General features: G+C 44.9%; 1 protein-coding gene across 1 annotated transcript in view; it reads left to right on the forward strand.

The window, feature by feature from the left end:
* Window positions 1-5,414: 5,414 nt before the first annotated feature.
* The window catches only part of KCNH5 (potassium voltage-gated channel subfamily H member 5), a 162,638-nt gene continuing 148,802 nt past the window's right edge, over window positions 5,415-19,250 (forward strand). The window contains exons 1-2 of the mRNA XM_054635039.2: window positions 5,415-5,751; window positions 18,880-19,003. Coding sequence (XP_054491014.1) covers window positions 5,679-5,751; window positions 18,880-19,003 — 197 coding nt within the window. The 5' untranslated portion in view covers window positions 5,415-5,678. The remainder of the gene's footprint in view (window positions 5,752-18,879; window positions 19,004-19,250) is intronic.

Raw genomic sequence — 19,250 nt, forward strand, 5'->3', positions numbered from 1 at the left:
ACTTGTCCCAAAAGTTGCTTCCTGGGCCTCTGCAAGCTGCCATCCTATGGCACTGGTCATCCTGGGGCTTTAGGTTAAATCAGAGGACTCTTCTCTCCTTTCCAAGTAGGAGTTGAGATTTCCACCTCTTCTCTCCTGAAAGGTCCTGAAGACATGAAAACTTTCACTCTTATCACTGTATGCTTCCCTAGCCACACATGTGCTGCAGCAGGTGTCAGGATTTCCTTTCAGGGTTAGAATTACGAGCTCTGTACCCTTAAAAATGAGGGACTCCCTTCCTCCCAGGGAGAAAGTACACAGGAGCCTTGGTTTGGGCCTTGCAGCACCTGCCTGATGCTGTGATAATGGACTTTGAAAGTTCAGATGCTGTTCAATTCTAGGTGTTATTTTAGGTCATTTCAGAAGCTTTAATGGCTCCCTGTGTCTGCACAGCTGGACTCATGATAACTGAAGCACAGACCTTGCAGGTGAAGGAATATGAAAAACAGCATTAATAAAATGATGATGTGTTAAAGGCTCTTTTCCTAAGTGTCTGATTCTGGCTAAAGAAAAGGCTGTGGAAAAGAAAAATTTGGTTTCTAGTCAATCCAAAGGGAGGCAATGGCTGGGTTGCTTCTGCCTTTATGTCTGTGCATTGCAACACAGTCTTCAGTTACATTCCCCACAATATTTCATGTATGTGCATGAATAAACTTTGGCCTGTAATATCTTTGTGTGTGTGCCCACCAGAGAAAATGAAAGTGATGAAATAATAAGGCAAGGGCTATAAAAAGTGTCATGTTAAAAGCAAGCAAGAGGTGTTACTGTTAAATCTCCTGTTAAACAGGGATCCTCATGAAGCTGTGCACGTCATTCAAGCCTGGGCTCTCCCATTCTTCCTCTATTTTTCATGAGCTCCTGGAGAATGCAGAGGTTGTGATTTGGAGAGTTGCTTTGCTCTCACAGCTGTAACCAAAGCCTCCAGCTACTGAATGCACAAACTTCTGCTGAACTGGGACTCCTCTGCTGAAGGATCCTGGATGTCTCAAGTTGGACACTGTTATTTCCCTGACCATTTTGACCTTAATCTCCCTGTGCCCCAGTTTCCTGTCTGATCCTGGTATGACGAGGTAAAATGCTGTAGATATTCAATGGTGCCTACAAAGCACCAGCAGATTAGTGATGAGCACCACACACACAAAAAATTAATCATGCCATCCTTGAGCAGAGGTTGGCTGGGGTCCCAGGAAGGTGGCACAGGGCCATGTTGGATGAGAAGTGTAAAAGGGAGAGGCTTAGCCATTATCCATGCACTGAGCCATCCTCAGTGCATCCCAGGTGCAGGATACACAGGGAGCCTTAATTCTTCCTGATTCCTGTGTGCTTGACTCAGCTGAATGCTGTTGCTTGCCTTAAGTTCTTCATTCCTTTGCACTGCCAATGGGACTGAGGGACAGGACATTCATAACCTCCAGGTCTAGCTGTCCAGACTTAACTTGCCCAACACAACAGAGAATAAAGAATTCTCATTGGTGCCAAATTAGAATCCAGCGAGTACTTTAGGTCTGAGGTTTCATCAATACTTTCCATCAATTTTTATACCAAAAGCAGCGAGTTTTGTCAAGTTTTTATTGATTTCCTGTCTGCCAAAGTGCTTTTTCAAATTTGTAATGGGGTAAGAAGCAAAACCCCTCAAAACAGGGAAGGAAAGAAACAGCAACTTTTTATTTTTAGGAAAGAAACAGCAACTTATTTCCTCCCCCTCTCTATTTTTTGTCACCTAAGTATTTTTCTGGTATTATCAGCTGCTGCTATGAGCAGAGGTATTTCCTCCTTTTTGAAGGCTACTGTCTGAAGGCAATGCAGAAATGCAGCTCTGATGCCATCCCCTTAGCAACTTTCAGACTCAGATTCCATTTTTATAGTGAGCAGGATGATGGGCTCAGAGATGCTGCTTTCCTTCCTGCAGATTTCTGACAAACCTCTCCACAGTTCTTGGATAATGTTCCTGGAGTCAGTAAAAAAACCCTTGACCTAATACTTCTCCTTGCTGAGAAGAAGAAGTTGCAGTATGAGCTCCCCTGTTGTCCTACCCCAGTATCTGACAACAAATGTACTTCACTCATGGAGAGAGATTTATTAAGGGTCTAATGCCTCTTAGCAGAAAAGTCTCTTCTATCACATCCTTTGGTGTAGATTTTTTTGCCTTTAAGGAGAAAACTCTAACTGCTTTTCCACCATTAAATGTTAAGGATGCTGAAATGAAGGCTGTTAAATCCTTCAAATGTCTGTCTCTGGCATTTGTTTCCCACTTGAGCTGTTGTTACAGTAATACATGCAGGTCATTGGAAATCAAATAGCGCTAGTTTGGAGTTCATATGCACCAATCACATTGTTCATAACAAAAGCCCACGTTCATCTTGATGGTGGTTTTTAGAATGGGAAGTCTTCTGTGTGCACCTGGGCTAGCACTCAGCTCTGAGCCCTGCCAAGGGTATCCCATGACTCAGCTCTGCTCACAGCATTTTTAGACCTACACGGGTGAGTCTCACTGGGTCCCCAGGGCGGTCCCAGGGAACCTGACTCACCTTGTTACACACAGCACTGAGAGCAAAGGAGATGTGGAGCTGTTCAGCAGCTGGGATGTGCCAATGACTCAGGCTGTTGGATTGGATCAGTGCCTGACCTGTTTATGCTGCTCTGTGTCTCCCTCCTCTCCTAGGAGCCCTGGGAGCGATGATTCTTCAATTCATAAATTCACAGAAGACACATTTAAAGCTCTGTGCTGTGAATAAGAACCAGTTCTGAAATGTTTAATAGTCCCTGAAGGAAAATAACCCTCTCCTGTAGGTTTAGATTCCAAGGGTCAGCTCTTCACCACGTGCAGCTGAACTTCATAGTGTGTGCTGTCTCCACTTGCTGTGGGAGCTCGGTGCTTGCCCGCTGCTGGGTGGATTTGGGGGATTGTGCCTTTTGTAGAAATACCAGAAGAGAGGAAAGTCACCCTGAGCAGGTGCTTCAAATTTCAGAAGAAAGGAAAGGGTGAAGCAGAAGAGGAAGGAATCGTGACTACTTTTACTCTGGTACAGCGATGTGCTCATTCCCTTTCTCCCTTTTTCCTTTTAGGAAAGGAAAACTCGTTTCTTCCATTAAAGAAACAAAGTTTGCAAGCCAAGAAGAAAGAAGAACTAGGAATGCTCTGATCATCCATCAGGAATGTTGTAACATTTAGCTTAAACTACTTTTTTTTTTTCCTTTTTAATTATTTAAAATGTTTTAAAATTTAATTTAACAATTAATTAATTCCTTAAAATTGAAACTGTTTTGACTTACCTATTCTGGAAAAAAAAAAGGCATTTTGAATCACAGTGGGTCTTCTGCCACACTTGAGAACAGCAGGTTGAGACTGGGGTATTTTTGATGTGGAAAGAAGCTCCCTAGCTTTCTTTTTCCTACTTACACTGACCTCAAACCTTTCTGACAGTTTCCTGCGTGGTGGTTCGATGCTGTTTCCAAGCACAATCTGAAGATTCCCAAAAGAAGACAAGAGTCTCTTTGCAGTTCCCAGTTTGCTTTCTTTGTCAGACTTTTCTTTTCAAGATTATCTTTAGCCTTGTCCAGCATTCCAGGAAAAGAAAGAAGTGTCCTCTGGAGTTTTTTGCACCCTTGGTGTAGAAACATCTCACCACGTCTTGCCATTTCTATCTGACGTCTGTGACATTTAAAGATATGTTTTTGGAGCTTGTCCCTCCCCATAACCTATTGTTTAATTAGTGCCACTGGAAATACAGCAAGAGAACTTAAAAACAAGGGATCTGAAGTTGAGGAGATGGAGTAGGGAGGGTGAACTGACTCCTGGGCATGAAAAGTTTAGTGGAAAGGGTGAACAAGAAGGAGTTTGATGAAAAGGGGCGTGTGAGGGCAAGTAGCAAGTCTAGGTTTCAAAATGAGGGTGGGAAGTGAGTAGAAAAATTCAGATTTGTTGGGAGGGAGGGAACTGAGGAGCAAGAGGTCCTGGCAGCACTGTCCAGACAGATCAGTCACTCAGTATTTGCCTGTGCACAGCTGGGTTAGGCGAGCTACAGGTCACTTGAAACAAACAAAGGTGTTGCCCTCCACCATCCGATTACCAAGAGAAAAATTCCCCTGCACCTCGGGGCAGCGCTCAGCAGGAGCATCTTTTAAACCACGCTGCTCTAAGGAAAGCCCTGAAGATGCCAGACCTGGGAGGAAAACAGGAATGTTTGACAAATCGGGCATGGTTCACACCTCAAACTTGTTTTCTGTCAGCTCAGTTCCCAATTGAGCTGCTCCTGATTTGCATGTGTTTAAATGAAAGGAAAACCAGACATTTTCGAGGAACAGCAGGAGTGGCACCCAGGAAAGTGCTGCTCCGGCAACAGCTCCTGATGTTGTAGAGATTTATTTTAAACTTTAAGCCTGGGAGTGCAGGTGACCTCAGTGTGGCTTGCTGGACCAAGACTCAAGCACAGGAAGGAGCAGGTGTTGCAAGCAGAATAAAAAAATAAATAAATTGATTTTTCCACAGTGGAATGATGTCCTCTGGGAGAAGCGCTGCTGCTTGCGCCAAGCAGGGCAGGAGCGTGCGGCACAGCGGGATGTGCTCCGCAGAGCGTGCTCCTGTTCTGGACAAACACTGATTTTCCATGTCTCATTCCTTCTACCATCCTTGCCTGTCTGCAGCAGCATGCTAAATTAGCAGAGGCAGAAGCAGTAGGTCGAGAAATTCCTTCCAGGATTTTACTGTCCATAGCTTTAAAAAATACTGTCCTAGTCAAGAAAGGGCTGGAGGGAGGAGGGCGGCTGGGTCAGGAACAGGGCAGAGCGGACTCGGGAGCTCGGGTGTGGCGGCTCCTGGCACTGACTCACCTGCTCCTCTGGGGCTCCGGCGCGGCAGAGCCTGCTCCCTGAATACGAGGAGAAAAGAGAAAATACCAGGAGAGAAACCCCAAATCCGCCTCCTGTTGCCTCGCACGGAGAGGGGGGAATCCTCCAAGAAATGTCTTGATGCCTTCGGGCAAGGCTAGTGGCGTTTAACACGTTACGTTGCACTTTGCGTTCATCTTTTGCGGGCAAAGCGCGGCCGCCTTCCCGTGTGCCACACAAGCATTCCCGAGTGTTTTCCCTCAAACCCAACCGCTGGGGAAAAAAACCCACAAAACCCACACAACCCAAAGAACAACCACAAACAAAACAACGTACAGATGCAAAACCAGGGCGTTTGCTGAGTTTCGCTCGGGGCAGAACTTCGCAGGGGACCAGCGAAGGCGGGGTGGGGTGGGTGGGGATGCTCGGGGGATGCTCGCGGACTCCGCGCGGTGCCTCCCGCATCCTCCCCATCCCGGGGCGTCCTTCCCCATCCCCTCCCGTCCCCCCCGCATCCTCCCCATCCCCTCCCGTCCCCCCCCATCCCCGGGCGTCCCCCGGGCCGGCGGGGCGGGCGCGCAGGCGCAGGGGGGGCGGGCGCGGCGCTGGGAGCGCGGAGCGCGGCGCGGCCCCAGACCGCGCTGCAGCCGCCGCGGGGGCGCCACTACCATGAGCGGCCGCGGCCGCCCCTGCGCGACTCACGGGCACCGGGCGCTGCCGCCGCCGCCGCCGCCGCCGCCGGCCCCCCCCCGCCGCCGCCGCCGCCGCCGCTGCCGCCGCGCACCCCCGGCCCCCGAGCCCGGCGCTGCAGGATGCCGGGGGGCAAGAGAGGGCTGGTGGCACCGCAGAACACCTTCCTGGAGAACATCGTCCGGCGCTCCAGCGGTGAGAGATCCCCCCGTCATGCGTCCATCCGCCCGTCCGTCCGTCCATCCGTCCATCCCTCTGTCCCTCCGGCGTTGCCGCGCCGGTGGGTCCGTGCCAAAGCGGTGCCTTCAAGGAACGCGATCCGCTCGTCCCCTCCGGAGCATCCCCTCGCGGTCCTTGCCCTGTCTCCCCGCACTTCTCACATCGCAATCGCTACTGCCAATTCGAACCTTCTTCTATTTTATGATTATCTATTTATCCTCTTCGCTCATCGGGTCTTTAAATTTTTAAATATTTTTTTTCTTGTTCTTTAGTTTTGTAATAATTAGGACTTGCAACTATTTCCATTCAGGGGTTTCAAAGTTTTTTTGCAATTCTGTGGCACTTTAAAGTCTGTGGCGAAGGTGCCGGGAAAGCGGTGAGGGAGTGCCTGTGGTTTGGATGATGGCAGTCCTGTGGCTGAGCAAATGGGTTAAGAACTGTCTGCACTTGGTCATTTATGGCTCCTCTGTTAGGTGAATATTTACAGGGCTAGTTCAGGACTGTGGCATCCAGTTATTCCTTGCTGCCGGACTTAATTTCACCCTTTCTATTGCAAAGCAGTGATCGAGAGCACTGTACACAGCTCCATTAAAGTTACGATGTGTTTGCAGCCCACTGCCTCTTTGGGTGTGCTGGTGTAGATGCTGCTTTAGGCAAGTCCTGTGCTAGTTATATTAATTTTTTAATGTAGTTTTTGCACTGGAACAGAGCTACTGAGACATAGGAGTGTTGGCAAAATGTAGGAGAGCTCGGCTTTGGGTTTTGCTAAAAGACAACTCCTTGGTAAACCCAAGTTTAGGGTGATGCTGCCATGGGGAAGCACTGCTGTGCCAGTGTACACCTGGGGACAGGAGTGGGAAAGGTGAGCAGAGCAAAGCATAGAGAAAAATTACTACATTTAGTATTAATCAAGACACCAATGGGTTGTGAAATTATGCTGAAAAATGTTCCTTTCCACCTTTCCATTTTGCTGGATGTACCTCTCAGTCACACCAGTGTGGTCTGGTGTGCTGGCTTGGAGTGGATTTGGACAGCAGGTAGTGAACTGGTGATTCATGGATTTTCCTCACGAGCAGGAGTGGGATGAGGAGTTGGAATTTGTTTTAAAATGTTGTGTGTTAAAATGCCAGCTTTGTATTTAGCTGTTTTGGGGGTCTTCCTCCCTGTTGTGCTGCCTCTGTCAGTTCTGTGGTCGGCAGCTGACTCCCTGTCAAGCCCTGTGGCTGCCCAATCTCCAAGAGCTGCTTTCCCACAATAGTGTATTTATTTCCCAGAATATTAAATGCAGGCTTAATTAACAGGCATTTATATAGCACTTTCCCTCTGACAATTTCAAAGTGTTGGGTGGAATTTAATTACACTTCATGGCTCCTTGTGGAAGAGGACATACAGAGGTTTTCTCAACCTGTTCATCAAATTGTGGTGTGAATGGGGGCTTGGGGCATCACAGCTGATTTCCCTAGGTCAGGCAGCATGTCAGTGGTAGGGCTGGGAGCATGGTTTGGGAATGCCATGGTTTTGTATCATGCTTTAATTAAATCCCACATCCTCTCTGGTGAAAGCTCAGTAAAGCTTTGGACATCAAAAACTGGAAAAGCTCAGAAGGCTTTTGAACATTATACTTTAAAAGAATGTATCCCCTCCAGTTTTTAACCTGGTTTAATTTAGGAGCATAAATCATGCTGATCTGGTCATTCATTCTGCTTTTTTTATGCCACTGATGATGTCTAAGCATGGTGCTCACCAAGAGGTAAATCTTCCCTGTTGGACACAAAGAGGAAAGTAGATTGGGAATTTGTATTTAACTCATGTAAGTTGTCAGTGTTGTGAGCTGAAACATGATTTAGTTCTTATTTTTGTCATCCAGCCTTATTTATCTTTTATAGAAATAGTAATTTGCATTGGATTCAGTGCTGTTTAATCCAAACTTAATAGTATACAGTGGAGCAAATCTGGTTCAAGTATCTGCCAGTGCTTGGAAGAAGACAAGGATTTGGTCTGCTGGGCTTGTTTTTAAACTTGGATTCACCAAGTTCCAAGGGATTTTTCATTGACAATTTGAGGAATGGGATGAAGGAAAGACTGATGATTGTTTTTTAAAATACATCTTCAACATTCCCCCCAAAAGGCTTTCTGTCACTGTTCCTGGTTCAGGAACATCCTCTTTTGAGATTTTTCACATTTATGCAATCTCACTGCACTTCTTGATCATAAATCTTTTCTTAACAACCAAGAGAGGGTTTGTAGGTACAGGTAATAACTTCTATTAGGCTACGGATACTGCTGGAAAAAATCAGGCAGGTATTTCAGCAGATAGGCTCTTCTTCAGGTGAAATAGAAGCAATGGCTTCAAAATGAAGTGTTGATGGAGATAAATTACTCAGAGTTACCAGAGATGGATCCAAATAACAAAATTTATAGACAGAATTGTAATAATTTTAAAATGTGGAAAGTCAGGACTGGGAGCGGGTGTAGCGGGAACCCGGTGTGCAGGCTTGGTGTGGTGTCTAGCCTGGTGTTAAAAGCAATCATATATTACATTTTCAGCATTATTTGGGCACTTTCTCTTTAGGAATGTCATGAACCCTTCCTTTTTACCTCATCTTTGGCTGCTCATCAGGTTAAAATTGTGGGAGAAGCCCTCACAGTGTACAGCCACGAGCAAAGCACCAAGGAGCCGAGCAGAAAGAAACGGGGTGGCTGTGGCTGGGCTGGCCATGAAATGGTGACCAAGGCTCTTTGCCCTCTGTGTGGGAGACTGGGAGAGCTGGGCTGCCCTGCTGGATGCCCTGCTGGATGCCCCTCTCCATGCCAGGGTGTTTGGGAAGGATGGAGCTGCTGTCAGAGCGATGGAGAGGTCCCACCGTGTTCCCCTGGGGGAACAACGTCTCCTTTTGGAGACAGTTTTACACCTTGGAGCTTGTGAAGTGTTTTAGGTCAGCGTTGAAGGTTGGTTTATGGGCAGCATCACAGGCTGCAGGTCCTTCCCAAAGCATGGGGGGTGCATGGCAGCCTCTGCTTTGCAGGGTCTTTGCCCTCCTCACAGCTGAGCTCCCCTTAAGGAGAGCCAAAGCCCGCAGCGAGAGCCCTCTGTCCTTAGGGCTGCTGTGCCTGGTGAAAGGGACAAGCAGACCTGTCTTCAGGGTAATCTCAGTGCACTCCCTGCAATCTTTTTTTTTCCCCTTTCTTCTTTTAAAGCACAGTGAAAATACACCGAGGCTTATCTGAGGCTCACAAAGATTGATACGATCTCGCTCCAGCCTTGGCTGTGCCCTAGATCTTAAGAGCACCAGGTGTTTTGCTGAGCTGAAAGGTGTTTTGTGAGAGCACCGGGCTAAATCACATTAAGGTGACTGCCTTTTATTGCCATTAGTATTTGGGATGCTTAATAAGGACCATCCTAAGGGCAATGTTCTCTCCCAAGATGTTCTCAGCAGGCTGTGCCCATTATTACTGATATTGTGTTCACTTCTTCAGTGCATTCAGAGCTCTGAGTGATACTGACCTGTGCTCAGCACTGTGCAAGTGCAGAGGGTACAGAATTGGGCAAGTCTCTAGATCAGGGCTGGGATTTATGGACCTGTCCCATGGGCAGAGTCACCCAGCAAGTTGAGCCATACAAGTTTTGTCTCACTTTCACAAATTCTATCAGCAGAAAAATTAAGTATATGTTAATGGCATAATTTGCTTTTATGGTAGAGCATGTATTTGTGGAAAGGGTGAGTCTTGGCAGCAATCTGCAATAAAGAATGCTAACAGTTTGGAAGAGGGGATGAATTTAGTGAAAAACTATGTAATCTTACCTATATGATAAGAGTCATCATTATTGGATATTGTTTCTGTTACAATAACTCTTAGAAGCTTCCTCATGAAAGTGGGTCTTTTCACAAATGCATTTTGACACTGGGATGAAATTTTGGCTCTCTAAGGCTTACATGGGAATTTCAGCATGAGTTTTAAGAAGCTAGCATTTTATTCCTGGCCTTTTTCAGCTTTATGCTGTGTTCCTAAAAAGCAATTCCTCCCCACAGACCATTATGCCCTGCTGGGTCCCTGTGACTGGTGGGTGAAAGGATCAGCCCTGTTCACAGGTGGTTTTTGCCAAGGCAGGTTACTTGGAAAGGAAGGGGAAACAAGTGCCACATCTGTATCAGTAAGACACCTTTCTAATTGTTATTCCACTGGTATTGCAGCTAAAATAAGTGTCTCTTGTCTCTTCTGTTCTTACTAGCTGTGTAGGGTTCCTGTCTTCCAGGCAGGGATGTGGGACGTGATGCATGTGGGCTTCTCTCCCCTGCATTAAACCAAGCTGCATTTTCATCTGGCACCCATTAAATCACACATGCTGCACAGAGAAAGTTCTTTAAAGCAAAGTACTTCGAGTTTAGTGGGTGTCTCTCACTTGGGATCCTCTGAGAAAAATGCAGAGCTCAGCAGTTCCCTAAATCCCTGCATGAAAGCAGGATGCACCATGGGGGGAAAGTTTGCATCCTCCAGTTCAGCTCAGAGGTTAAAGAAGGGATTGCCAAGGTGCTCATGTCATTGGGGTTTTCTTTGGCATTCGAAGGCACAGGGTTCCTTCTGCAGTTTCTGTGACTGCAGGGAGCTTGCTGACACATAAATCAATGCAAAGTGGATTTTTACACTGACAAGCATTACTAGATGACATATGTGAGGGGTTTGCAATTGCAGACACCCTGTTTTCCTTGCTTTTCAAGTGGGCTCGCTGAGCACAGACAGATTAAGCATCTCTGTTTGCTGCTGCTGAAATTAGGGGAGTTCTGCACGGTCTAAAGTGTTTATTTTTACTTTAAAAAAATAGTTACGGAAGCTCTGTGCCATTTTATTTAGAAACTTACAGCATGCCATGTTGTTAGTGACAGGAAAAGCTGGATTTTCTTGAGATATGATCAGCTACTTTGTGGTCTTATTTCTAATTGTGGCTCTGCTTTCCCTTCCTTCCTTCCTTCCTTCCTTCCTTCCTTCCTTCCTTCCTTCCTTCCTTCCTTCCTTCCTTCCTTCCTTCCTTCCTTCCTTCCTTCCTTCCTTCCTTCCTTCCTTCCTTCCTTCCTTCCTTCCTTCCTTCCTTCCTTCCTTCCTTCCTTCCTTCCTTCCTTCCTTCCTTCCTTCCTTCCTTCCTTCCTTCCTTTCTTTTTGTAATTTCTTTCCTTATTTTTCTAATTTTTTCTTATTTTTCTTTCTTATCTTTCGGTCTGTTCTTGCTGGGGTGGTGGGAGAGGTTTCCATCCTCTCTTTTTGGGGGAAGTTTGAGAGCTGCTGAGCACTTGCCACAAGAGGTCACTGCAAGAGTTGCTGCATTCCCAGGTTAATGTTGAAACCTGTGAGAAGGAAAATAATTACATTGATTTTTTTTTTAGGAAACATTCAGGTTTTCTTGTTGCAGTTGGAAAGAGTTTGCAGCCAAAGAAAACTCTCAGGAAGTGGAAATACATTTAATTAGCCTGTTTTATAGAGTGCTGTCTGGTGGTAAACTGGGATTTTAAGTTATTCTCTTGGATAGCTGAAGGAAATAGGATTTTCTGATTTGATAACATTAAATAATAGAAGATTTTGGAGTTGGTACTCTAATAATCTGCTTTTCAGATAAAAAAACCAGGACAATACTTGTTTAATCAGCACCCTCAGGGGACTGGCTATTGGAACTGCTAAGCCCTGGCTATCCCAAGTGCCCAGGGCCTGACTCCCCACCCAGGAGGGGTTCTGGGATCTGTGGAAAGCTTTGCTCCAGCCCCTGGCACAGAGAGGAGAGCACAGAGGCTGCAGCTGATTTTCTGCCCAAGCAGTTTTTTGGAGAAGCAGCCAGGCCCTGTGGAACTGCAGCCAGGACCCACTCAGTGTTTACAAGAGGAGCCCTGTGTCTGAAGAGCTCCTGGTACCACAATTTTCTCCTCTGGGAATGTGAAGGCAGCATTTTCATTTGTGTAAAGCTGCAAGTCTGGATTCTGCTTCTCCCTGAGGGTGCCTGTGTGCCTTGAGTGAGAGCTACAGCGTGCTCCAGTTTGAATTTAGTCCCAGCACATCTATGTTGTGTTCTGCATAATTTTAATAGAGAGCAGATTCAGCAGTGGCATTTAGATGATAACTGGGATAGGTGAGGGTTAGTTTAATTCTAGGATAAATGGATGCGGGGGGGAGAAACTGTGATCAGAATGGTGCGAAATGTCATTTTTTCAGGTAATTCATAGAGATGCTCTCATGTCTTTACTGCCTCAGAGCTCTTCCTGGGGTCAGTGATGTGCCACAGGAAAGGCAGGGGCTCTTTGTGGGCTTCCACATTCCAAATGACTGCAGTTCATTTTCTGACTTTTGAGGAGGTAAATTTCAGGCAGGCCCTAATTTTTCTTCTTGAGCTCGCTTGCTAAATTGCTGAAAGCTGCTGTGTTCCCAGCTGAGTGGCTTACATGTGGATTTAATATTTCAGCCAGGGCTGGATTATTCATCTTCTGTTTTAGTTGAGGAGCACGTTTTTGAGGCAGGAAGTAGACAATTTCAGCATAGTCAGTGTGATCACACCTTGCTCTGGGTTTAGCCCTCTGCATCTTCATAATATGAGCATTAAATAAAGACAACACTGGCACAGAAAGGTGACGTAAAGAGTCAGTCCTTTGAGGGGTTTTTTTGGTTTTTTTCAGGCAAGCAACACTTAATGTACTGGGTAAATTGGATGACACTGATGTTTTGCATGCTTTAAGGACACTGGGGAAATTACAGCTTTGTTAGAAAAGAGCGCTGTGGTTTTACAGACAGGAGTACAAAGTGCTGGTGGAGGTTGTGCTTCAAGGTTTGTCTGCAGCCAGCCCCAGAGCTGGAGGGATGCTGGTGCCTGTTGAGGCAGATTTCAGAGGGCTGTGCCCTCTAAGAGGGTTTAGGATCTTCCTCTGTATTCCATGGGGATGCAGCACATCTGGAGCACGTGGCTGGAGTCAGCAGAAGAAACATCCGGGATTGTCAGGGCCAGGACGTGCGCAGAAAAGCGAAGAAAATTAAAAAAGAGACGTTTTTTATTGCACCTCTCCTGAGCACACCCTTCCCAAGATGCTCTAAACAAGTCTGCAGCAATTTGCTGACCCTGTGTAGTTTTGAGGAGAATCAACTGACAGCAGTTGAAGATGTTTGGGGCTTTTCTATTAGGGGAAAAAAGGGCAAATTGCAGATATTTCCCAGCCCCCATGAGGTGTGAGCTGCCTTTGCTGTGCAGTGGAAGGGTGGCAGTTCTGAAGCTCTGTGTAAAGTTGACAGAGGTAGGAATTTGCTGCTAGATGAAAACGCTGCTGCTTTTTGTTATTATAATCATTACTGTTGTTTGTGTTCTGCTACTACTTTATTTTCTTTAGAACCTCTTTTCAGTGGTGACCTCTCTAAAAGAGGTCAGTTGCCAGTTTCCTTGAGAAGAAAGGGAATTCTCAAAAATGGTGATTTAAACAATTTTGGTTGCAAGTGGTACCCAAACATTCTTGAGAAAAGATGATTAGAGACAATGTTTCTCACTTGGTTAAGCATATCTCCTGGAATGATTTAGCTGTTCTTGCTCTCCTGTCATTACATAACAAGAATTTTACACTGCTTTAGGCATTTTGTTAGTTTAAAAAATTGCTCGCCCGCTGTGGTCTTTTTATTTTGTTTTAATAACAAACACAAGGCTCAGCACCGTGTTGAGTGCCAGCTACTGCAAGATAGAGTAAGATTAAAAGCTTGCTGCTCTACAGCATAGGCTGCCTTTATACAAAAGAGCCTTTTTTACAAAATAAAATCGTGGCAACAGCAAATGCAGCGCCTTTTAAAAAATTGTTTTCTTCAGTTGTGTTTTCCAACGTGAAGTTTTGCTGACTGAATGCCTCTAATACCTTGTTTCCTTGCCATCAGCATTAAACCTTGCAAATAGGAGAGTTATGTTAGTTAATAAAAAACCTGCTGCCTTCCTGGGAGGAATCTGGCAACTCTGAGACAGATAAATCTGCTGGCAGACCCTGCTTTCCTTACAGACAGACAGACAGACAGACACTGGTGTTCAGAGGTGTCCAGTCAAGGAGTATGCACAACCTACAGAGCTGTGATTTGGGTTCCCTACAGCGCATCAGAAAGGGGAATGGGTGGAGAAGATGGTTGGTGGAGGCAATGACATCAAGACAAGCTTAGAAATAATAAAAATTGGCCTTTTATCTGTAAGGAAATGGGAAGTGGATGTGCACTTTCAGTGCATTGGTGAAATCCAAGAAGGATGAGCCATCACCAGGGATTTCTGGATAATCATAATGTGAGTTTTGAAATGAGCTGCATGTAAGTGTTTTCAGAGTACAAGATACCACACCATGGTCATCTGGATCCCAGTTTCCTGGAGTTTCACCACATGCTGGATCAGACCAGAGCCTGCCAGAGTTACTGTCCTGCTTGCAGCAGTCACCAGTGTCTCTCTGACCAGTGGGGAGGTCCCCAGCTTCTGTAGGAAAACACTTGTGAGGTTGGGAGCTTCTCAGAGAGAGATTTTCCTTTCTGGCCACAGCAGGGGTGTTGCACAAGTTTTGGTTTACAGCACCTTACAGATGACATCAGCTGCATTTGTGCCCTGCCATTCATAACTTTGGCTGTCCTTGCAAATCCCTGCTGTGATCTTTCAGTGAAGTTGTGACATAATTAAAGTAAATTCATGTGTTCTGGTGTAGGTGTAGTGGCTGGATTCAGTGATGCCCAGTTAAAAGTAACTAAACTCTGTTAAGGAACACTTTTTATTGACAATACCTCCAACAGAACATATTCTCTCAAAAGACTTGCTTGCAGAATAAAGTTCTTGTCTATTGGATCTGACAGGAATGTGGCTATGGAGATTCTAGTGCTGCTGCCATGCCCATCACCCTGCCATTCCAGACATTTTCTTAGCTCCTTTTTCTTCTGAAGAGGGCCTAAAACACCCCTTTATCTGTCAAAGACTTGAGCAGGGAAGGAGAGGTTGCCTCTCCCATGAAGGGAGTCTGAACACCTCCAGTTTTGGCTGCCCTGTGGCAACTGGAGGTGGAGATAAAATGAGGTTTTTTCCAACCTTTGTCTCTTACACCTGGTTCAGGCAGCCAGCTGGAAATTGGACAGAATGGAATTTGCCATAGACTTATGGAAATAATAATCAAAGATACAACTGTGATGACCTTTCTTAGCCAGGAAATCATGAATCTGAACTTTGGGAATATGAAAGTCAGCCATGCAGGATTTAGTCCAGAACTGGCTGTAGATCCATCCTCATTGGAGGGAACTGCAGAAATGGACTTTCAATGAATAGCTAGTGGTGATAACATGATTTTATAAAATTACGGTCAAAACCAGAGAGGTTTTCTCAAAATGTCCTCTCATCCAGTACACAGTTTGGATTTTTGCAGCTGGGTATGGACTGGCTCATGTAGAATTAAATCTGCATGGAGTTATGATCTGTAGAAATAGGGAAGAATTAATTGTGTCTTGGCTGAAGAAAATAATGACTCGTGATAAAATAGAAGGCAGGTTAAATACAGAGGGTCCTGTGAACACTGAGATTTGGGTACTCAATAAAACTGAAGGGTCAGACACTGACCTGTTCTTCCTTCAATTTTATCAAGTTGCTCAGTGAGCAGCTGCATTAATGAAACATGGATTCCTGTGGATTTGTGCATGCACTTGGATTTATTGGTCTCTAACAAGAGGCAAAGATTGATTTAATATTTTCCTTTGACTGGAATTGCACACACACACACACACACACACACACACACAGACACACAGATATTGGTAATGGACCTGGCAGTGCTGAGTTTGCAGTTGGGCTCAATAATCTTGGAGGTCTTTTCAAACCTAGAAGATTCTATGATTCATATTCCTGTGCTGAGAATGGATGAAAGAGCTTTGCTTCCTTAGGAGACAAGGGTAAAGGAAAAAAGTCAATTAAGTAAAGGAAAATTCAAGGGGACAAAAAAAAAAAAAACACTGTCTAAAATCTGGTCAAGTTTCTAATATGAATATTATGGATCTGATCTAGCATTAAAAATTAAAAATACTAATATCTACCAAGATGTTTCTAGTGTCTTTTTTACCTCAAACTTTATGGGATTTAAAAGAAAAACAGACCCTCAACAATTTGTCAATAGCTTGGCTTTACATTTTGTCCCCTCCTAAGTTTCTTGTGTGGATTTGATCACTTTGTTGAATGCCTTATCAAATATTTTGAGACCCTCAGGTGCAAAGAAGTATAAAATCCATAGAAGACAACCATTAAATGCTATTTACCTGGCTGCACCACGTATCTTCTGCTGCGTGCTCTGTGTCCTGGAACAGGGGTGTGGTGGGAGTACCCAACTGAGTTCATGTCTGAGGCTGGGGAGGCTTTGCAGGAGCTTTGTCTGCTCTTGGACTGTGGCTCTCTGGGGAGCTCAGGGATGTGCAGAGCACCCCTGAGTGCATCATCACCAGGCTGTGCCTTTTGTGCCAAGGTGTGTTGTTGGAACCCAGGACACCCCTCTGGCTGTCCTGAGCAGCCCAGACCCCTGCCAGGGGCTCAGAGACCCTGGCACAGAGCCCAAGATGCCCCTGTGGGTTTGATTATGACCCCTGGAGCAAGTGACCAACCTTAGATGAAGATCTGCAAGCCATGACAAATTAAGTAGAATGACAGTGAATTTATCACAAGGTGAAAAAGTAGATTTTGGGGTTTTTTAGAATGGGGATTCAGAGGGCAAGATGGAGGGATCTGGGCATGTCCAGCCTTTCTCCTTCTTCTTCTTGGCCTCCATCTTCTGCTGTGATGTTGGCACTTTTTGGTTTAGAGTAGAAGCTCACTGTCTAACACAGGTGATAGGTATTGGAAAGTAATTGTAAACATTGTACATGTATTTTTTGGTATAAAGACATAAACACTGCCCTGGGGCAGGCAGAGTGCCTGGAACTGCCCTGCTGGATGGACCTCGGCAGGGCAGGAGAAAGAATTTTATAGATAAGGAACAATAAACAACCTTGAGGCTGAGAAATGAAGAGCCCTGACTCCTTCTTCAAGCACCAGGCTGGGAAAAGAGACTTTCCAGCTTTTCTTGGGGTCACTCTGACCAGCGAGAGATCCCAAGAGTGTGTGAGCAGAATTTCAGCCAGAGATGGTCCTATAAAGAACAATCTTTCCAAATCTAACTTGCAGCCTTGGGTTGTGTCCCTGTGGGATGGGAAATTCAGAATTGCTGATGCTCCCAGCACCTCCAGCTTCTGGAGTGTGGTGGTGATGGGGTGGCAGCCATGGGGACAGCCCAGGTTTGGGGGGTTGGGGGTGTCTCCCCTTTTCCAAACTGGAGGTGCTGCCTAATGACAAAAGGAAAAAAGCCTTGCAACAGTGTTGAAGTGGTAAAATAAAAAGCAACTCTTTAATGAAAGCTGCACAATACGGTGCACAAATACGGCTCTGTGAACACATGAAAAAAGATTTTCACAATTTTTTTAAAGTTTAATTAATTAGTGTATCTGGCCAGTGCCTCCAATAGGAAATCAGTTACCCCAGTAACCCACCCTTGGGTCAGCCCTTTGGAGTTGCTCCCAGGGCTTCTTTGCCCTATTTTCTTGTTATATCTTTTAAGTTCTGGTGGAAAACAAAACATCCTTATGAGAAATTCTCTCCTTAAGTATAAGATTAAACAGAATTTCGAGAATGTGATAGAAAAGGGTTAGCTCATTATGAGAAAGGGCAGGAAAAGTACTAGAAGGTACATATTAAAAATCTACAAGGCTAAAAATATATGAAAATATGTAAAAAGCTAAAAAATCTTTAGATATCAGTGGAGATGCAGGTGTGGGGGGACTGCAGCCAGTACAGTGAGATGAGCTCCAGCAAACCCAGGGGCCCAGGGGTTTGAGCTGGTGAAATCCAGGGATATTTTATGTAATGCTCAGGTTTTACTCTGTGTCTTCTGCTGTTTGTAGAGAGGGCATCTTTCTGGGCAGGAAAGCAAATTTTTAAAGTTGACATTTAGGCTTAAAGACTATTTGTAAAGGATCTGAATAAATGCCTTGAGTGTAAAAGTAGATTTCACAAAATCTAAACTTCTATTTCTCCTATTGGTTGGCTTTTAAATATTTTAAAATCTGCTTTTCTGTGAAAATCCAATAATCTCCAGATTATTTTTTTTTCAAAATTCATGCTTATAAAGAAAAAGGATAGAATTACTGTTTTTTAAAATACATGTTCCGTATCCAATAGAATAATATTTGCAGAATGTACAATCCAGTCACAGTTATAAACACTCTGAGTAGGGCATGTGTAGCTCATGCAAACTCAGTGTCACTTTTATGTTTAAATCAGTATGCACACCTGAGTAAATGTCTGTTGTTGTCATACCCATTCTTTGGCTATTATGAGGAAAATTTGTAAAAATATCCCTTTTTTTCCCCACCAAGAACTGCCGAAAAGAACATTTCCTGTAATTTTTATGCAGCAGTGATTGTTAATAGCTACATTTTAATAGCTTTTTAGCAGCAGTGAATGGGACCATATAGTTCCATAGCTGTAGTCAAAATGAAATTGAAAACTAACAGTAAAAATAAAGAAAACACTGAGGATTACCAGGGACTGCAATTTTAAAACATCTGCTTTCCCCAGCATCACCTGGCACTCTGTCCCTCATCCCAGGGATGCTGACTGTGTCCTGCAAAACAGACTCAGACCTGCCAGGAAGAAAAAATTCCTTCTCTCAAGCAAAAGAGTCATTATCAGCTTTGGGCATGGACACAATTCAGCATTTAAAACTCAGTTTGCCCGTTAATTTAATGTTGCTTTCAAGATATGTATCAAATACAAATAAAACATGCTGTCTTGCCCAGATGTGGTTAATAAATGAATGCTTTCTAAGTTGTTAAAGTATTGGGGCTTCTATTGGTGTTTTGTGGTGTAGGAAGCTCCTTGCATTGCCAGGAGTTATCCTGTTTGATCCCAAATTCTTTTCAGATGTCCACTTGGATTTCCCTCTGAAACGCCGAGGTAGAAATCACTGTCACAAAAAACTCTGCATCTGCTGTGGAACACAAGAAGGATTTCATTGTGCTTTGCCACTGACAGCAGCCCTTTCTCCCTTGTGCTCTTTGCCTTTCCAGAATCCAGTTTTTTGTTGGGAAACGCCCAGATCGTGGACTGGCCCGTAGTTTACAGTAATGACGGATTTTGCAAACTCTCTGGGTACCACCGAGCTGACGTCATGCAGAAGAGCAGCACCTGCAGGTATGCCCATTGCCTTTTCTGCTGCCCCCTGGTGCACTTGGAAACTTTTAATCTGCTGGGAGGAATGGTGAGGGTTTGGGAGAAAGGATTGAGGTAAGAAAGGCACTGTTTTGTGCGTGTTGAAGTCTTAAAAGAGGATTTAAATGAAGATGATACAGAATTTATACAGCTCACGACTCATACAGAACATGGTATAAAGCACCTTGAAATTTATCCTGGCTAGTATTGGTGAGAATACACTCTAGCT

This window comes from Agelaius phoeniceus, chromosome 6 (assembly GCF_051311805.1).
Source record: "Agelaius phoeniceus isolate bAgePho1 chromosome 6, bAgePho1.hap1, whole genome shotgun sequence".
Taxonomy (NCBI): domain Eukaryota; kingdom Metazoa; phylum Chordata; class Aves; order Passeriformes; family Icteridae; genus Agelaius; species Agelaius phoeniceus.